The following is a 13,123-nucleotide window of genomic DNA, read 5'->3' as shown; positions in this document are numbered from 1 at the left end:
TGCAGAGAGGGGCTGAGACGGGTCCCAATTGGCAGGGCTGGGCCCCGGCGAAAGTTCTGGAACCTTCTCAGAAGTTCTGCTGAGAAAGTTCAAGAACAACGGCTGGCAGAGGCTCTGGGTGGTCGTCACGACTTGTTTGTTCTACAAAACCCCACAGGTGCGGCTGTGGGGGACACTTGGTACAAGTCCTCTGGGAAAGTCCCTCTCGTCCACTCAAACCCTCTTTGACAGGGGTGTCCCCCCCCCAGGTCTAAGTCTGGTGTCCTGTGGAAGGTTCTGAGAAAAGCCCCTGGGTGTGTCCCTGTCACCACCTCCCCACAGCTGCAGCCTTTCGCCCCAGGCTCCTGCCCTGGCCCACCTTCGCGGGACCCCCTCCCCTCAGCCTGGGCCCACTGTCCCCCCAGAGCCCCTCTCTCTGGGCAGCAGCCAGGAGCCCCCCTGGTGACCCCAGAGCACACCCTGTGTGGGGGCTGACCCTTGCTGACCCTGCCAGAGCGGGCACCACAAGCTCGGGGATGGCCTGGGGCAGCCTCTCCCCCACCCATCACTTGAAAGAACCTTCCAGACTTGGCTCAACATATTGTCTCTTGAGGTATCTTCTCTCCTCTGGCTGCTGGGAGGCTGAGGTTACTGTACTCAGGGCACTGACTTTTTAAATAAATTCAGTGTCTAGATTTTAAGTGTCGACAGCGACAGCGTCAATGAAGAAACTTCCGTCCGGGAAGGCCTCTGGGGTCCCCGGGGGCCAACCCCCCCTCCCGCGGCCCCAGGAGGACGAGGCTGCCCCGGCCTGCTTATGCCCCCGTCCCCCTGCTCTCGACAGAACCAGCTTTCAGGGTATCTGCTGAGGAAGTTCAAGAACAGCAACGGCTGGCAGAAGCTCTGGGTGGTCTTCACCAACTTCTGTTTGTTCTTCTACAAAACTCACCAGGTACGGGGGGGACCCCAGCCCCGCCCTCCTCATCCTCTGCATTTCGGTCCCCCCCGCCCCCCCCACAAACTCGCCCGGTGCCCCCCGTGTGAGAGGGCAGGAGGCACCCGTGGCCCGTGGGTCTGTGTCACGTGCAGGGAGAGGCGGGGGCCCTGGGGACAGCACCGGGCCCTCCCCGGCACTGGTCAGGGTGGCCTGAGCCCCTGCCCCCTCCAGGACGACCACCCCCTGGCCAGCCTCCCGCTGCTGGGCTACAGCGTGAGCGTCCCGCGGGAGGCCGACGGCATCCACAAGGACCACGTCTTCAAGCTCCAGTTCAAGTCCCACGTCTACTTCTTCCGGGCCGAGAGCAAGTACACGTTCGAGAGGTGATTCTGGGGGGCAGCCCTGGTCCGCTCCCTGGGCCGAGCACTTGGTGCCCTGAGGAGCCTCAGCGTCTCCTCCTCCCACTCTTGGAGGCAAATCTTCCGGGTCCTGGGAGCAGCCGGTGCTTCCAGGGTTTCTAGCTGACCCTTGCTCCGGCCCAGCCACCCCTCTTCTGGGGTCAAGTCTTGGGTGCAACCCACGGGCTGATGGCCAGACGGTGCCCTGCCCACCAGCCGAGCACCCTGGGGCTTCCTGATGCCTGGCCTCTCCCCCAGGTGGGTGGAGGTGATCGCGAAGGCCAGCAGCTCGCCGGGGAGGCCCCCGAACCTCACGCAGGAGTGCGGGGAGCACTCTTCCAGCCCCCAGGGGCCGTTGGGGGGAAGGAAGGAGGAAGCTCGTCCTGCCGAGGACTCGTCGCAGAGCCTCGGGGTGTGAGCGGACGAGGAACCGCGTCCCCCCAGAGGACAAAGGCAGCTGCGGCCTCACCCTGTCGGCTCCGCGGCAGTACAGGTGGGCCTCACAGTGACATTGGGGGCTGTGTCCCCTCCCAAGAGCCAGTGCAGCCCTCGCAGCACTGGGAAGGACGTGCAGGCCTCACGCTTGGCGCCGCAGGCTCCTGGCTCGAAAGCCGTGGGCAGGGACCCGACCCAGGCTCGCCCCAGAGCAGGGCCCTGCCGGGGACGGGCCTGGAACAAAGCTCAGGGCAGGCGGCCACACCCACCCTCTCTTCTGTCCCTGGGAGGGCCAAGGGCCCATCTGTCTGGGTGACCACAGAGGAGTGGTCTGGTCGCCACTGGGCGAGTCTGGGGGGGGAGGTCCCCGTATTTATTAGGCCCCCATGTTCCTTCCGGTGGGGAGCAGACGTCACGTGTGTCTTGTTAAAAATAAACCGCATCGCCCGCCCACCTGCGTGCTCTTCTCTGCCTCACTGTGGCGCGGAGTCGGGCCGGGCACTGCCACCAGGAGACCAAGGACACAGGGACGCGCCTGCCCGAGTTGCCACACTGCACATTTCCAGTTCAGGTCTTTATTGAAAGTGGTGGGGGCCTCTCAGTGTGCTATGAAAACTAACACCTTAACCTCAAACACTTGGGGAAACAAGCTCACTTGTCTTAAAAAACACAACAGTCTGGAGAACACGAATACTTATGAGCAGACACAGTACCTGATCTGACACCACAAGGCAAACCTATGACCATCTTGGGCCACCATGGGCCCAGCAGGACATGTCCCAGGCAGGTGAGGAGGACCAGGCTGTTCCTCTGGGGGCTCCCCCGGCCCCACGCTGCCTCAGGGGGCGAGAGGCAGAGCTGCCCCCACAGTCGCTCTGACCCTTGGTCTGGGCGCCAGGTGAGTCCACAGAGGGCCGGGACCAGCTCCCGTGGGATGCTGCGGTGACTGGGCCACGCCGGCTGCCACGGGGCTGCGTGGTCCTCTGGGGGCTCCGCTGCCAGGCACAGCTTCCGACAGCCAGCAGGGGGAGGACGGGGTGGGCGTGTGGGACCGCACACTGCAGGGAAGGGGACCGTGACCTGGCGCGTGAGGCCCATGGGCTCTGACGTGTCCTGCAGGCAGGAGATGGCACGCAGGCCTTCTGAGTCAGCACAGTTGTCACGGAGCTCGGGACAGGCGCGGTCCCTGCTCTGTGACCAGCAGCCTCAGCGGGTCGCCGTCAGGTGGTTCCGACTGTGTGAGAACCTGCAGAGGCGAGAGCCCACCGCTGCTCCGCCCCGCCGCAGCCCGGCCTCCCGACGGCCTCCCGGGTGGCGGCTGGGGCAAGCAGCACCGCGGGGGTCCACAGGTGTCCCCGACACACTGGTCTCGGGAGCAGCGCGGCCAGGACCCCACCCCACGAGCTGGCGGGGGATGGTCTGTGTGTGCAGGCCCCGGGCCGGCACCGGGAGGGTGGGGCGGGACGCGGGCAGCTCCGGCGCTGCAGGGGACGCCTGCCACCCCTCAGCGCAGCTCCTGGACGCCACCAGGCAGAGGTCAGCTGCACAACCGGGCCAGGCACTGCAGGACGCCCCGTGAGGCCACGGCGGGCTGCCCTCACCTCTGCACGCGCTCCACCAGGTGCGCCATCAGCGTGTCCGAGATGCCGGGGCAGGCCTCCTCCGCCAGGCTGAAGGCGTTCTCCAGCTCCTCCAGCGCACCCACGCCGCCGCCACTCTGCCTGTACTTGTCTCTCAGCTGCAAAGAGGCCACGCGCCTGACGGGCCCGACAGCCGCCTCTGCGGGCACCACAGGCTTCGGGGCCCCGTGCCTGTGACCTGAACCTGGCACAGCCGCCGGCCGACGGGCCTCAGTGGCCCTGACACCACGGAGCCCGCCCCACTGCACTCTGGGGCCTCCGTCCTCAGGGGACCAGGTGGCTTCCTCCCCGCTGAGGGTCACAGCAGCACATGAGCAGGCTCCACCCAGACACGCCGGAGTGCCCTGTGCGCCCTGTCCCCTCACACCCAGAGGGCTCTGCCGCTGCCTACGGCTACACCGGGGGCTGCCAGCATCTGGCCCCAGGCAGCCACTTCCTGCCCGGGCCTCCAGGGGGGCTGGGGCTGCCCCACCGTCTCCCCAGCAGCCTCTGCGCCCCTTCCTGGGCTGCAGGTGCTGCCTGGCCCGAGGGGGACTGAGGCCCCTGGAGGGCAGACCTGGCCTGACCCCTGCCCAGGCCCCAGGGCCAGCACGGGGCTCCTGTCTGCATGGCCTTTCTGGGCATGATGCTCATCAGGTGACGCTGACACAGGGTCACACGGCCGCGCTGCCCTGGCACTGACCCCAACGTCAAAAACTAAACCTTCTATTAGAGTCGTCCAGCGCGTCTGCGCCTTGAGGAAAGACTCTCAGGAGGTCAGTTCTTGTGCAAAGCCAACCTGGCCACCAGAGGACCCCAGCAGGTCTGGGAACATAAACGGGTGGCACTAGGACAGTCCACCCCCCGAGGGTCTGGGTCCTTTCCCCCAGAAAGCCGCCCCCGAGTCTAAACCACAGTCAGCCGGCCGGATGTAAGCCTGTGCCCGGGGCTGGCAGGGCCTGTGCCAGGCGACAAAGGAGGCACCTGCGTCCCGCCCCAGGCCCAGCCCCTCACCTCCCCGAAGACGGGCCGCACCAGCGTGGACAGGCACTGCGACCGCGGCTGCCTCTTGACGGGCTCCACGGGCTGCGAAGGGGAAGCCAAGGCGGGTGAAGGGCCGGTTTCTGGTGTCCTTGGAAGGATGAGGCACACGCCCTGGGGCGGCCCCGAAGCCACCAGGCGGCCAGGCCTGAGGGCCTACGACCCCCCCACCCCCCCTCGGTCCGTTCTCCCCACAACGTCAGCTCTGGACAAGCCCAGCCTTCCCACACACGTGGGGTTTAGGGCGTCCACACCAGGCCCACGCTGGGCTTCAGACCCCGCGTGCACAACACCGGCTCCAGGCACAGGGCCCCGCACCCGGCCCGCCCTGCCGCCCGGGGGAGCCGAGCCGGGGCCGGTCCTCTCTGGGGGGACCAGGGACAGACCTTCTGTGAGCCGTGCAGGGCCGTCCCCTTGTGCAGCTTGCTGTGTGGACTCGGCCGGACGGTGGGGGGAAACGTCCAGATGGGGCCCTGCTCCCCGTCCTCAGCCTCGCCGTCACTGCAGAGGATGACGAGTCACAAGGGCCTTGGGAACCCCCCACCCTCATTCCCTTCTGGGGCCCCTCAGGGCCCAGAGCGAGACCCAAGTGCTGGGTGGGCTCCGCCAGGCTGCAGAGCCCAGGGGCACTCAGGGACCCTGCCCGACGTCACAACTAGCGCCCAAACCCCTGCCCTGCGGTGGGGACCACACCCTTGTCACGGCCCAGGGCTGTCACGAGGACGGGCAGGGCCCTACATGTCCGAGTCCTCGGAGCTGGACTCCTCGCCGTGGCCCTCGGACTTCCAGCGCTTGTAGCGGTCTATGAGCTCGGTGAGGAAGGACGTCTTCTTGGTGTAGCGCGTGATGAACTTGTGCTTCAGGAGCTCCTTGGCCGTGGGCCGCTGGCAGGGGACAGACACCAGTCACCAGGCACAGCCCGGCCACGCCCTCAGGAGAGCAGACACAGGCTGGAACGGGGCTACGGGGGCTGGGGTGGCCGGCGGGCCGTGCCCCTGGACCCAGCTGCCCACCCCAAGCCCCCCGGCCCCCAGGCCTTACGAAGCGGGGGTCCTTATTGAGGCAGGCCTCCACGAACTCCTTGAAGGGCTTGCTGTGGCGGCCCTCCAGCGTGGGCGGGCTGTTCTTGGGGATCAGGAACAGCACGCGCATGGGGTGGAGGTCGGAGTTCGGAGGCTCCCCCTTGGCCAGCTCGATGGCCGTGATCCCCAGGGACCAGATGTCAGCCTGGACAGGACATGAAGACTGTCACTGCCCAGCGGCACCCGAGCCAGCCGCAGCCACTGCCACACCCGCCCGCCGGCCACACCCACCTTGAAGTCATAGGCCGACTGCTTGATGACCTCAGGCGCCATCCAGAAGGGGGTGCCCACGAAGGTGTTCCTCTTGATCTGCGTGTCCGTGAGCTGCCCGGCCACCCCGAAGTCTGCCAGCTTCACGTCGCCCTGCTCCGAGAGCAGCACATTGGCAGCTGCTTGACACAGGACAGGCAGGCATCACCCTCAGCACCACGCGGGCCCCAGTCTGGGCAGCCCTGCGTGCCGCTGCCCGAGAGGTGCCAGGGAGGTGTCCACCCGGCCTCCTGGGGACACCAGCAGGGCTATGTTCGGGACCTCAGCTTTCCTCGCCACTCTCAAACCCAGGGCCACCTGAGTTCCCCCAGCCTGAGTGCCAGGAATGCTCTCCCTGCCTTTGTCACCACGAATCCCAACCACAGAGCAACTTCCCTAACGGGCTCCTGAGAGGGGACCCTGACCAAGGGCATGGCCGACATGGGCCACGAAGTCCCTTGCTCGGCCAGACTCACCCCCCACCTACAGTGGCAGTCGCCCAGCCCACGGCCGACACGGCAGGCGAGAGCCGCCATCTGCGGCCTCAGTCTGAGCCCTCCCTGCTCTAGGTGCACAGTCGGTTGGCTCCGCAGCCCGTGGGGAAATTCTGTCACGAGCAGCATCTTCAGGAACCGGGGCAGGACAGAACCACTGACTCTGGGAAGCCGCAGGGCTCCCACCCCTCAGACCTCGGACACCACCAGCCACTGAGCCCCGACAGGCCCGGCAGCTCCAGGCTCAGTGGGGCTCAGGACGGGCCGTGCCACCCCCGGCAGGACCTTTGATGTCCCGGTGGATCTTGCGTTCTGAGTGCAGATAATCCAGGCCTTTCAGAATCTCCCGCAGGATGGTGGCAATGTAGGTCTCCTCCAGGGGGCCCGGTTTAAGCTGGACGGGAAGGTAGGACAAGGGGGCTCAGCTCCAGCCCACCCCAGGCCCCAGCGCTGCCTCTCCAACAGGGGAGGGGCCCCGGGGGCCTTTAACTACTCTGGGAACAGAACTAAGCTGCAGACCCAGGTCGGCTGGGGGCACAGACCCGCCCGCCCCCCCAGGGCGGCACAGACCAGCACCCGTCAGCACCAGGCAGAGCTGTGAGGAGCAGCTTGCATTTGGCAGGTGATTCCTAACTGACACCCAAGCTGCTGGGCACCAAAGGAGAGGTGGCCTGAGGGAGCCCTGAGCCCGAGGCTGGTGAGCCCTGGGATGTCACACGACCCCCCACAGCAAGGTGTCCACTGCCGCGGCCCACAACTCACCAGGTCCAGTGCGGAGCCGCCACCCAGGTACTCCATGATGATCCACAGCTTGGTGCTCTGGGACCAGAGAGATCCCGTCAGCCGTCGGCAGTGAGCGCGGGGGCCGTGCCCAGGTGTGGGGCCACGGGCCAGCCCCTCCCAACTCCCCAGCAGGCGGAGTCAGCCAGGGCTCAGGCCACGTGGGCCCAGCAGGCCTGTCCCTGGCAGGGACCCGACAGCAAAGGGCTCCGGCAGCCCTGCCCGGCTCCCCTCCCGCCACACCCCTGCTGTCAGCACCTGGTGACGGACCCAGTGCTCACAGCGGGGGCCAAGTCCACCCCACCAGTAAACACCCCCTCAAAGCCCAGGCTGGCGACCCAGGCCCTCTGAGTGACCACGGCCAGCAGGGGTTGGGGCCCCACCTGCAGGGGTCCCCCGAGTGCTGTGAGCAGGGCCCTTGCGGCCACCCCATGGACTGCCCTGGCCACAGGAGGCACTGCTGGCAGGCGAATGGGTCCCTCCGGCCAATGCAGAGCCGACCGACCCTTACAGACCCTGCCCACGCCCCGCCTGCCCCAGGGCTGCCATCTCCTGGAGGGTCTGCTCCGCCACGAAGCTGAGTCCATGTGAACTGTCAGGGCCTCCTTGCCCTTCCAGACCGGGACCCCTCGCACCTGGTGGCCCCCTGCCCCTCCCCGCTACCCTGCCCCACCGGGTGTCCGCAGGCCCATCGCTGCCCCCTGGAGATGGAGGAGCGGGCCTGGCACAGGGCAAGCAGCCCCCACCTCCCCGCAGCACCTTCAGGTAGGAGCCGAAGTAGCGGGTGATGTAGGGGCTGTCGCACTGGCTGAGCACAGTGATCTCCTGCTGGATGTCCTCGATCTCATCCTCGGCCTCCTCCAGATCAATGATCTTGATGGCCACCACCTCCTTGGTGTGGTTGTCGATGCCCTTGTACACCTCCCCGAACGAGCCCTTGCCGATGCGGTCGAGCTTGGTGAAGAGCTCCTCAGGGTCCACTCGCGGGTGCTGCGGGGCCGCCGGGACAGAGGCAGGCGGCACCGGTCAGCTCTGGAGCCCGACGGCACAGGCTGCCCTGCTGGGATGGGGGACCCACAAGTGGGGGGTGGGGGGCCAAAGAGGGCACTTCGACCCCTTCTGGTTTCTGTGTCCCTCTTTGCTCCGAATACCTACACTGAACTCTCCGTGCCAGGGAGACGTCCCCACACAGTCCAAAGCAGCCAGGGTTCTGGCGGACACAGCGAACCCTGACTTAACCACGCGCCTCGGGCAATGACAAAGTGTTGACACTGTCTTGTGAGCTGTCAACGATGCACCCCCCAATGCAAGACATTAATAAGAGGCTAACGCCCCCGGGGGAGGGGGAGCATGTTTAGGAACTTATTTCGCTATAAACCTGAAATTGCTCTAATAAACTCTATTACAAACAAAAAACCCAGCATCTGATAACCAAGTTTTCTTGCACTCCTGAAAGCCACACCCCTTAGAAAGGGCCCCTCACCCCCAAATCGGTTCTCCTGACAGCCACACCCTCACACCAGCACCGAGTTGAGACTGACGCTTTCTCAGACGCACAAAGCTGTCGCACAGGGGCCTGTTTTAAACAAACAAGGCCTACAGGCGGCTGAGCCACTGCTGTGGAAGGTGCCCACGTCCACGGCACAGTGGGCCCCAGTGGCAGGAGGTGTGTCCTCAGGCCTTGACTTTGGGCAGCCCCCCCACCCCCGCTCCGCACTGCTGCCTCGGTACCAGGGGCTGAGATGGTTCCCAGAGCTCGTCCAGGACAGAGGCCCCCGGGCATCCCCTGCCCCCAAGAACACTGTGCTCCCCACACCAAGCACCAACCAGTCATGTTCTCAGAAACGCCAGGGGTGGCCCGCACAGGCCAGGGTGACAAGAGGGCGGAGGGAGCCAGCACACGCTCGGCCCACCCTGAGCAGGGCCTGCACGAGGGCCGGGATAGCAGCCTCGCATCTCGTCCAGACTCGGGCAGTTTCCCCAAGCCCTGCTGGGTCTCACCTCCACCAGGAAGTGCTTCCCGACGAGGGGCTGCCCATGACAGCGTCCTGGTGCCAATATAACGTGGCCAGGCACAGAGGCTGGGGCCAACTGGACGTCGTCCCAGCCAGAGACTACGCTTCAGGCTGAAACTGCCAATTAGCTGCTTTCCAGGGTTTCTGACCAGGAGGAGGACGGCTCACGGGCAGCTGCCCAACCGCCTTCCGAGCGCCAGGCCTCGAGGTGACAGGAACTCTGGAGAAGAGCCTGCCAGGGCCAGGGGACGAGGGCAGCATCTCAACAGAGGCCACGCAGTCCTTCCACGCAGGCTGGCTTGGCAAGGCCTGGGGCGGCCCCCGCGCAGCAGCCAGGGCAGGTCGGCCGCCGCAGCCACACACACCCGGGCTGAGCCGAGGGTCGGCCACTCAAGGACACGGCAGCCAGTTCAGCCAAAAGCGACCCTTCTCACCCCCTCACCAGAACCGGCAGCCCAGCCCTAAAGCGCGTGGAGGACAGAGCAGGGGGTGCTTAGGGCCCCCCAAGGCCAAGGTAGAGGGACTTGGCCAGACAGAGAGGGCGGCTACTGCTGGGGTCCCTCAGGCCTCGCTAGCCAAGGTGAGCTGCAGCTGCCCCAGTCTCCCCACTCCAGACCTCGCACCCTAACGGGAGTCACAAGCACTCCACTGTCTGCAGGCTGGGGAAGGTGGCACAGACAAGATCAGAACCAGCCCGGGCTGAAGGAAAAACCAACCCCCGACGCGCACTCTCGTCACCAGCCCACAGGCCGAGACCGGCAAGCGGACTGCGTTAAAACATCACCTCCTGCCGTGGGGCACCTTCCCCACTTCCCAGTGGGGGACCAGCCGGGGGGACCGCCATCCCCTGCCCGGTCCCGGACGAGGGCTCAGCCCCAGCCTGCTTCTGCCTGCCCCTCCCCCATCAGGCCCAGCGGTCGTACCCAATCCCCCTGCGGTGGGCTCAGCCCGCCAGCGCTTACCTGGCACCCTGCAATGGCACTCCACCCACCTGGCCTCAGCGCCAGCCCCAACCCCACCCCGGTACAGCCCCAGGAGACACCTCCAAGGGGCCATCTTGGTGACTCCAGGCCTGGTGCCCTGAGCATATGTCTTCCCGTCACTCTGAGGACAAAGTCCTCTGCCTCCTAGGGTGCCTAAGAGAGGGCCCAGGGGAGGCGGGCCACGGCCCGGCAGCATCACCCAGCACCTCTGCCCCTCCGACCCTCAGGGGTCCCCTTCCCACCCTCAAGCCTCTGCTGATGACATGTCCTCCCACCCACTCTCTCCACACAGGGCCCGGAGCCAGGCCGGGTCCCCCACGGCAGCCCAAGAAGGGAAACCCCTGGGCAGGCACTCTGACTTCCACTGCCTCACAGCAAGAGAACGCAGCAGACCCCTAAGCCAGAGCCTGGGCTCGGCAGGGAGGGTGGGACCCCAAATCCCGTGCTCTTTGGGTGCTCACCACCTGGGGTCAGCTTGAGCAGAAACGGTATGACAAGAACCCTTCTTGCTGCGACCCTGACCCTACAATGACCTCGCAAGGACAGTCCATCCCCAACCCCACCTTGGTGAAGTTAATTTAAGTGGCTTTCTAGGCTGGGAGGCCTCAGGCTCCTCTTTCGGACGGTGGTCTGATCATGCCACTTGACTGGCTCTGACCCTTAAGACCCCTGTTCTCCAAAGCTGCCCTTGGGCTGCCAGGTCTGGGGCCTCCACATGCCAACGCATCTGCCGTCACTGTCGCCCCACGAAACCAGGGGAGCACCCAGTGCACACAGCCAGGACGCCCCCGGCCTCCACCCCACAGGGAGCAGCTGAGAGCCCACACGCTGCCGCAGCACCCACAGCCAGGTGGGGGGAGAAGCACAGCCTGCAGGGCCGCACCCCCATTATCCCATAAAGGGACGGCCCCGCGGGGCCACAGGACACCGCGGCAACCATCTCAGGAGTAAACAACAACCCTACTAGGTTTCCTGATACTGTCCACAGTCAAGTCTCTCACGGTGCAGGCTGGACAAAGGGGCCCCTAAAAGCAAGAGGGCACATCTTACCTTCCGGGTCCCTTCCAGTGTCCCTGCATTCCCTCCCCTGGCTCTGACCAGACCAAGAACCATCAACACACAGTGACGGGACAGCTCAGCTCTAATTTCTCATCCCGTGACTCACAGGAGCTATTCCTGCAGTTCTTATAAGCTGGAGACAGCTTTTCCTCCCAGTACCTTAGTCATATAATTCACCAGACACAAAATGTCAAAAACAAATAAAAGAAAATCTGTTAGCTTAATTCAGCATCAGTCAGCAGGCCCCAGTTCCCATTGGTGACTGCAGCTGGTCCAGGATGCCCTGCCCAGCAGCGGCTCCGCTGTTCCGGGTTTCCAGGCTGGTCTGGCTTCCTCCAAGGAGCCCTGACTGCAGTTCCTGCCCCCATGCGAAGGCCGCGCTTCCTGCCCCTCGGCACTCCCAGCTCTCGAGAACTCAGGCAGCAGCAGTGAGCAGGGAGGGCTACTCCGTCTGGAGAGGTGACATCAACACCTTGCAGCGGTTGGCCCAAGGCCTGGCCCCAGCCAAGGCATTAAGGAGAGCGAAACCTACGGTCAGGATGCAGGAAAACCTAGTGGCCGGAGTGCTGGCTCGGCTCTGCCATCTTTGGATCACGTTAGCTTTGAAACACAAAAGCCAACTGCTCAGCCCCGAGGCTGGCTGCCCTCGCCCTCCTGCCTCCTGCCCCAGCGGTTGCTCCCATTCCGGGGAAACCCCGACAGGGCTCGCAGTAGTGGGTCCCTCCGAGGTGGCCGGTTACCATACAAGGCCAGAACTTCAAGGTGGCTCTATGTTGGCCGTTACAAGACCCAGCTAACCGAAGAAGACAGACATTAATAACTCGAATCTTCCAGGTGCAGCTCCTCTGGGCTTAAACAGGTTCTGCAGAGCAGCCTTCTCCACCTCCCCTCGCGGAAAGCAAACACACAAACACACTCTCGCTCTGATTTCCCTGCTTCTCCGGGGACCCTCTACAGCCTCTGCACCTGCCCGGCCCGGCCCGGGCCCCCGTGCACCGACCTTCCCGGTCCCTTCGATGCCAGATCCAGGTGCCCGCACGATGCCCCCGAGGGGCCCAGCCCTGCGGACTGTCCCCGAGTAAGGTGTCCCTTCCCTGACCTCGCACAAAGAAAGCCACCCTGCGGCTCTATTTTCAGAGGCCCGTGAGTTCCTGCCACCCAAAAAGCCACGAGCACGAGGCCCTCCCCCTGCCCCACGCCCCTCGCGCGGGAGCGCCGCCCTGGCTCCGGGTCGGGCCGGCTCGGGGCGCGCACGCGCGGGCGGACGCCGAGCCTCACCTGGGTGGCGAATCCCCGGAGGTGAGCCATGGCCGCGCCGCCCTCGCACCATCCGTCCGCAGCCCGGGAGGCGCCGAGGTCCCGCGCGAGGCTCGGAACCGGCCCGCTCGCGTCAGTCCACTGTGAGGGACGGCAGGCCCGCTCGCCGCCCGTTCGGCCACCGGGGGCCGAGCTCCGAGGCGGCGGGCTGGGGACGGGAGGCCCCCGGCGACCCCCGCGCCCGCCGCCCCCCGCCGGTGCCCGCCGCCCCGGCCCCTCGGGCCGCTTCCTCCCGGGCCCGCCCCAACCGCCCCGGCGCGGCCGGCCCGGCAGCGCGCCCACCTCCGCGGGGCTCCATCCCGGCCTCCCCCGGCCCGCTCCGCAGCGCCCGCGAAGGCTCCCACCCGCAGCCTCCGTTCGCCCGGGGACGCCCGGGCCCTTCAGCCCACGGAGCGGCGGCGGCGGCGGCGGCGGGCGTGGCTCCGTGGCCCGGCGCACGGCTCTCTGGGACACCGAGTCCCGCTCCACCCCGCACCGGACGCCGCCGGCGCTGGACTACAAGTCCCGGCAGGCCTCGCGGCAGGTGGGCGGAGTCATGGCGCACATGCGTGCCGCGGGGCTCGCTGGGACGCCGAGCCCGGTTCCCACCGAAGCTGGGACGGCGTCTCCTGCGTCTGCCCGGCGCGGCGGGGCGGCCCGGGCCGGCGACTCGCCGCCCCACCCGCAACGTCCTCCCCGCCTTGTCCTCTCGGGTGCGAGGTGCCCCCACTCTGGCCACGCCGCGACGCCCTGTCC

At 66.3% G+C, this 13,123-nt stretch overlaps 2 protein-coding genes across 10 annotated transcripts in view; one reads left to right on the top strand and one right to left on the bottom strand.

Moving 5' to 3' along the window:
* The window catches only part of FARP2 (FERM, ARH/RhoGEF and pleckstrin domain protein 2), a 120,009-nt gene extending 117,807 nt beyond the window's left edge, over nt 1–2,202 (top strand). For all 6 annotated transcript variants that reach the window (XM_045559874.1, XM_045559875.1, XM_045559873.1 and 3 more), the window contains 3 exons: nt 824–931; nt 1,148–1,299; nt 1,573–2,202. In XM_045559874.1, the coding sequence (XP_045415830.1) occupies nt 824–931; nt 1,148–1,299; nt 1,573–1,732 (420 nt within the window). In that variant the 3' untranslated portion in view covers nt 1,733–2,202. The remainder of the gene's footprint in view (nt 1–823; nt 932–1,147; nt 1,300–1,572) is intronic.
* Nucleotides 2,203–2,308: 106 nt separating this feature from the next.
* STK25 (serine/threonine kinase 25) lies at nt 2,309–12,853 on the bottom strand. 4 transcript variants are annotated; one of them, XM_045559878.1, is made up of 12 exons: nt 12,671–12,853; nt 12,350–12,469; nt 7,774–8,004; nt 6,997–7,053; nt 6,520–6,628; nt 5,723–5,880; nt 5,451–5,636; nt 5,148–5,293; nt 4,796–4,910; nt 4,383–4,454; nt 3,351–3,487; nt 2,309–2,995 (listed from the first exon to the last, which is right to left on the bottom strand). In XM_045559878.1, the coding sequence occupies exons 2-12, from the start codon at nt 12,377–12,379 to the stop codon at nt 2,956–2,958; spliced, it is 1,281 nt and encodes a 426-aa protein (XP_045415834.1). In that variant the 5' UTR covers nt 12,380–12,469; nt 12,671–12,853; the 3' UTR covers nt 2,309–2,955. The 4 variants fall into 4 exon arrangements, with proteins under 4 accessions (XP_045415834.1, XP_045415837.1, XP_045415836.1 ...); XM_045559881.1 differs by having other exon boundaries at nt 7,774–8,074; nt 12,733–12,853; XM_045559880.1 differs by having other exon boundaries at nt 12,733–12,853.
* Nucleotides 12,854–13,123: the final 270 nt, after the last annotated feature.

This window comes from Lemur catta, chromosome 8 (assembly GCF_020740605.2).
Source record: "Lemur catta isolate mLemCat1 chromosome 8, mLemCat1.pri, whole genome shotgun sequence".
Classification (NCBI taxonomy): domain Eukaryota; kingdom Metazoa; phylum Chordata; class Mammalia; order Primates; family Lemuridae; genus Lemur; species Lemur catta.
This window is presented reverse-complemented; position numbering and strand designations above follow the sequence as displayed.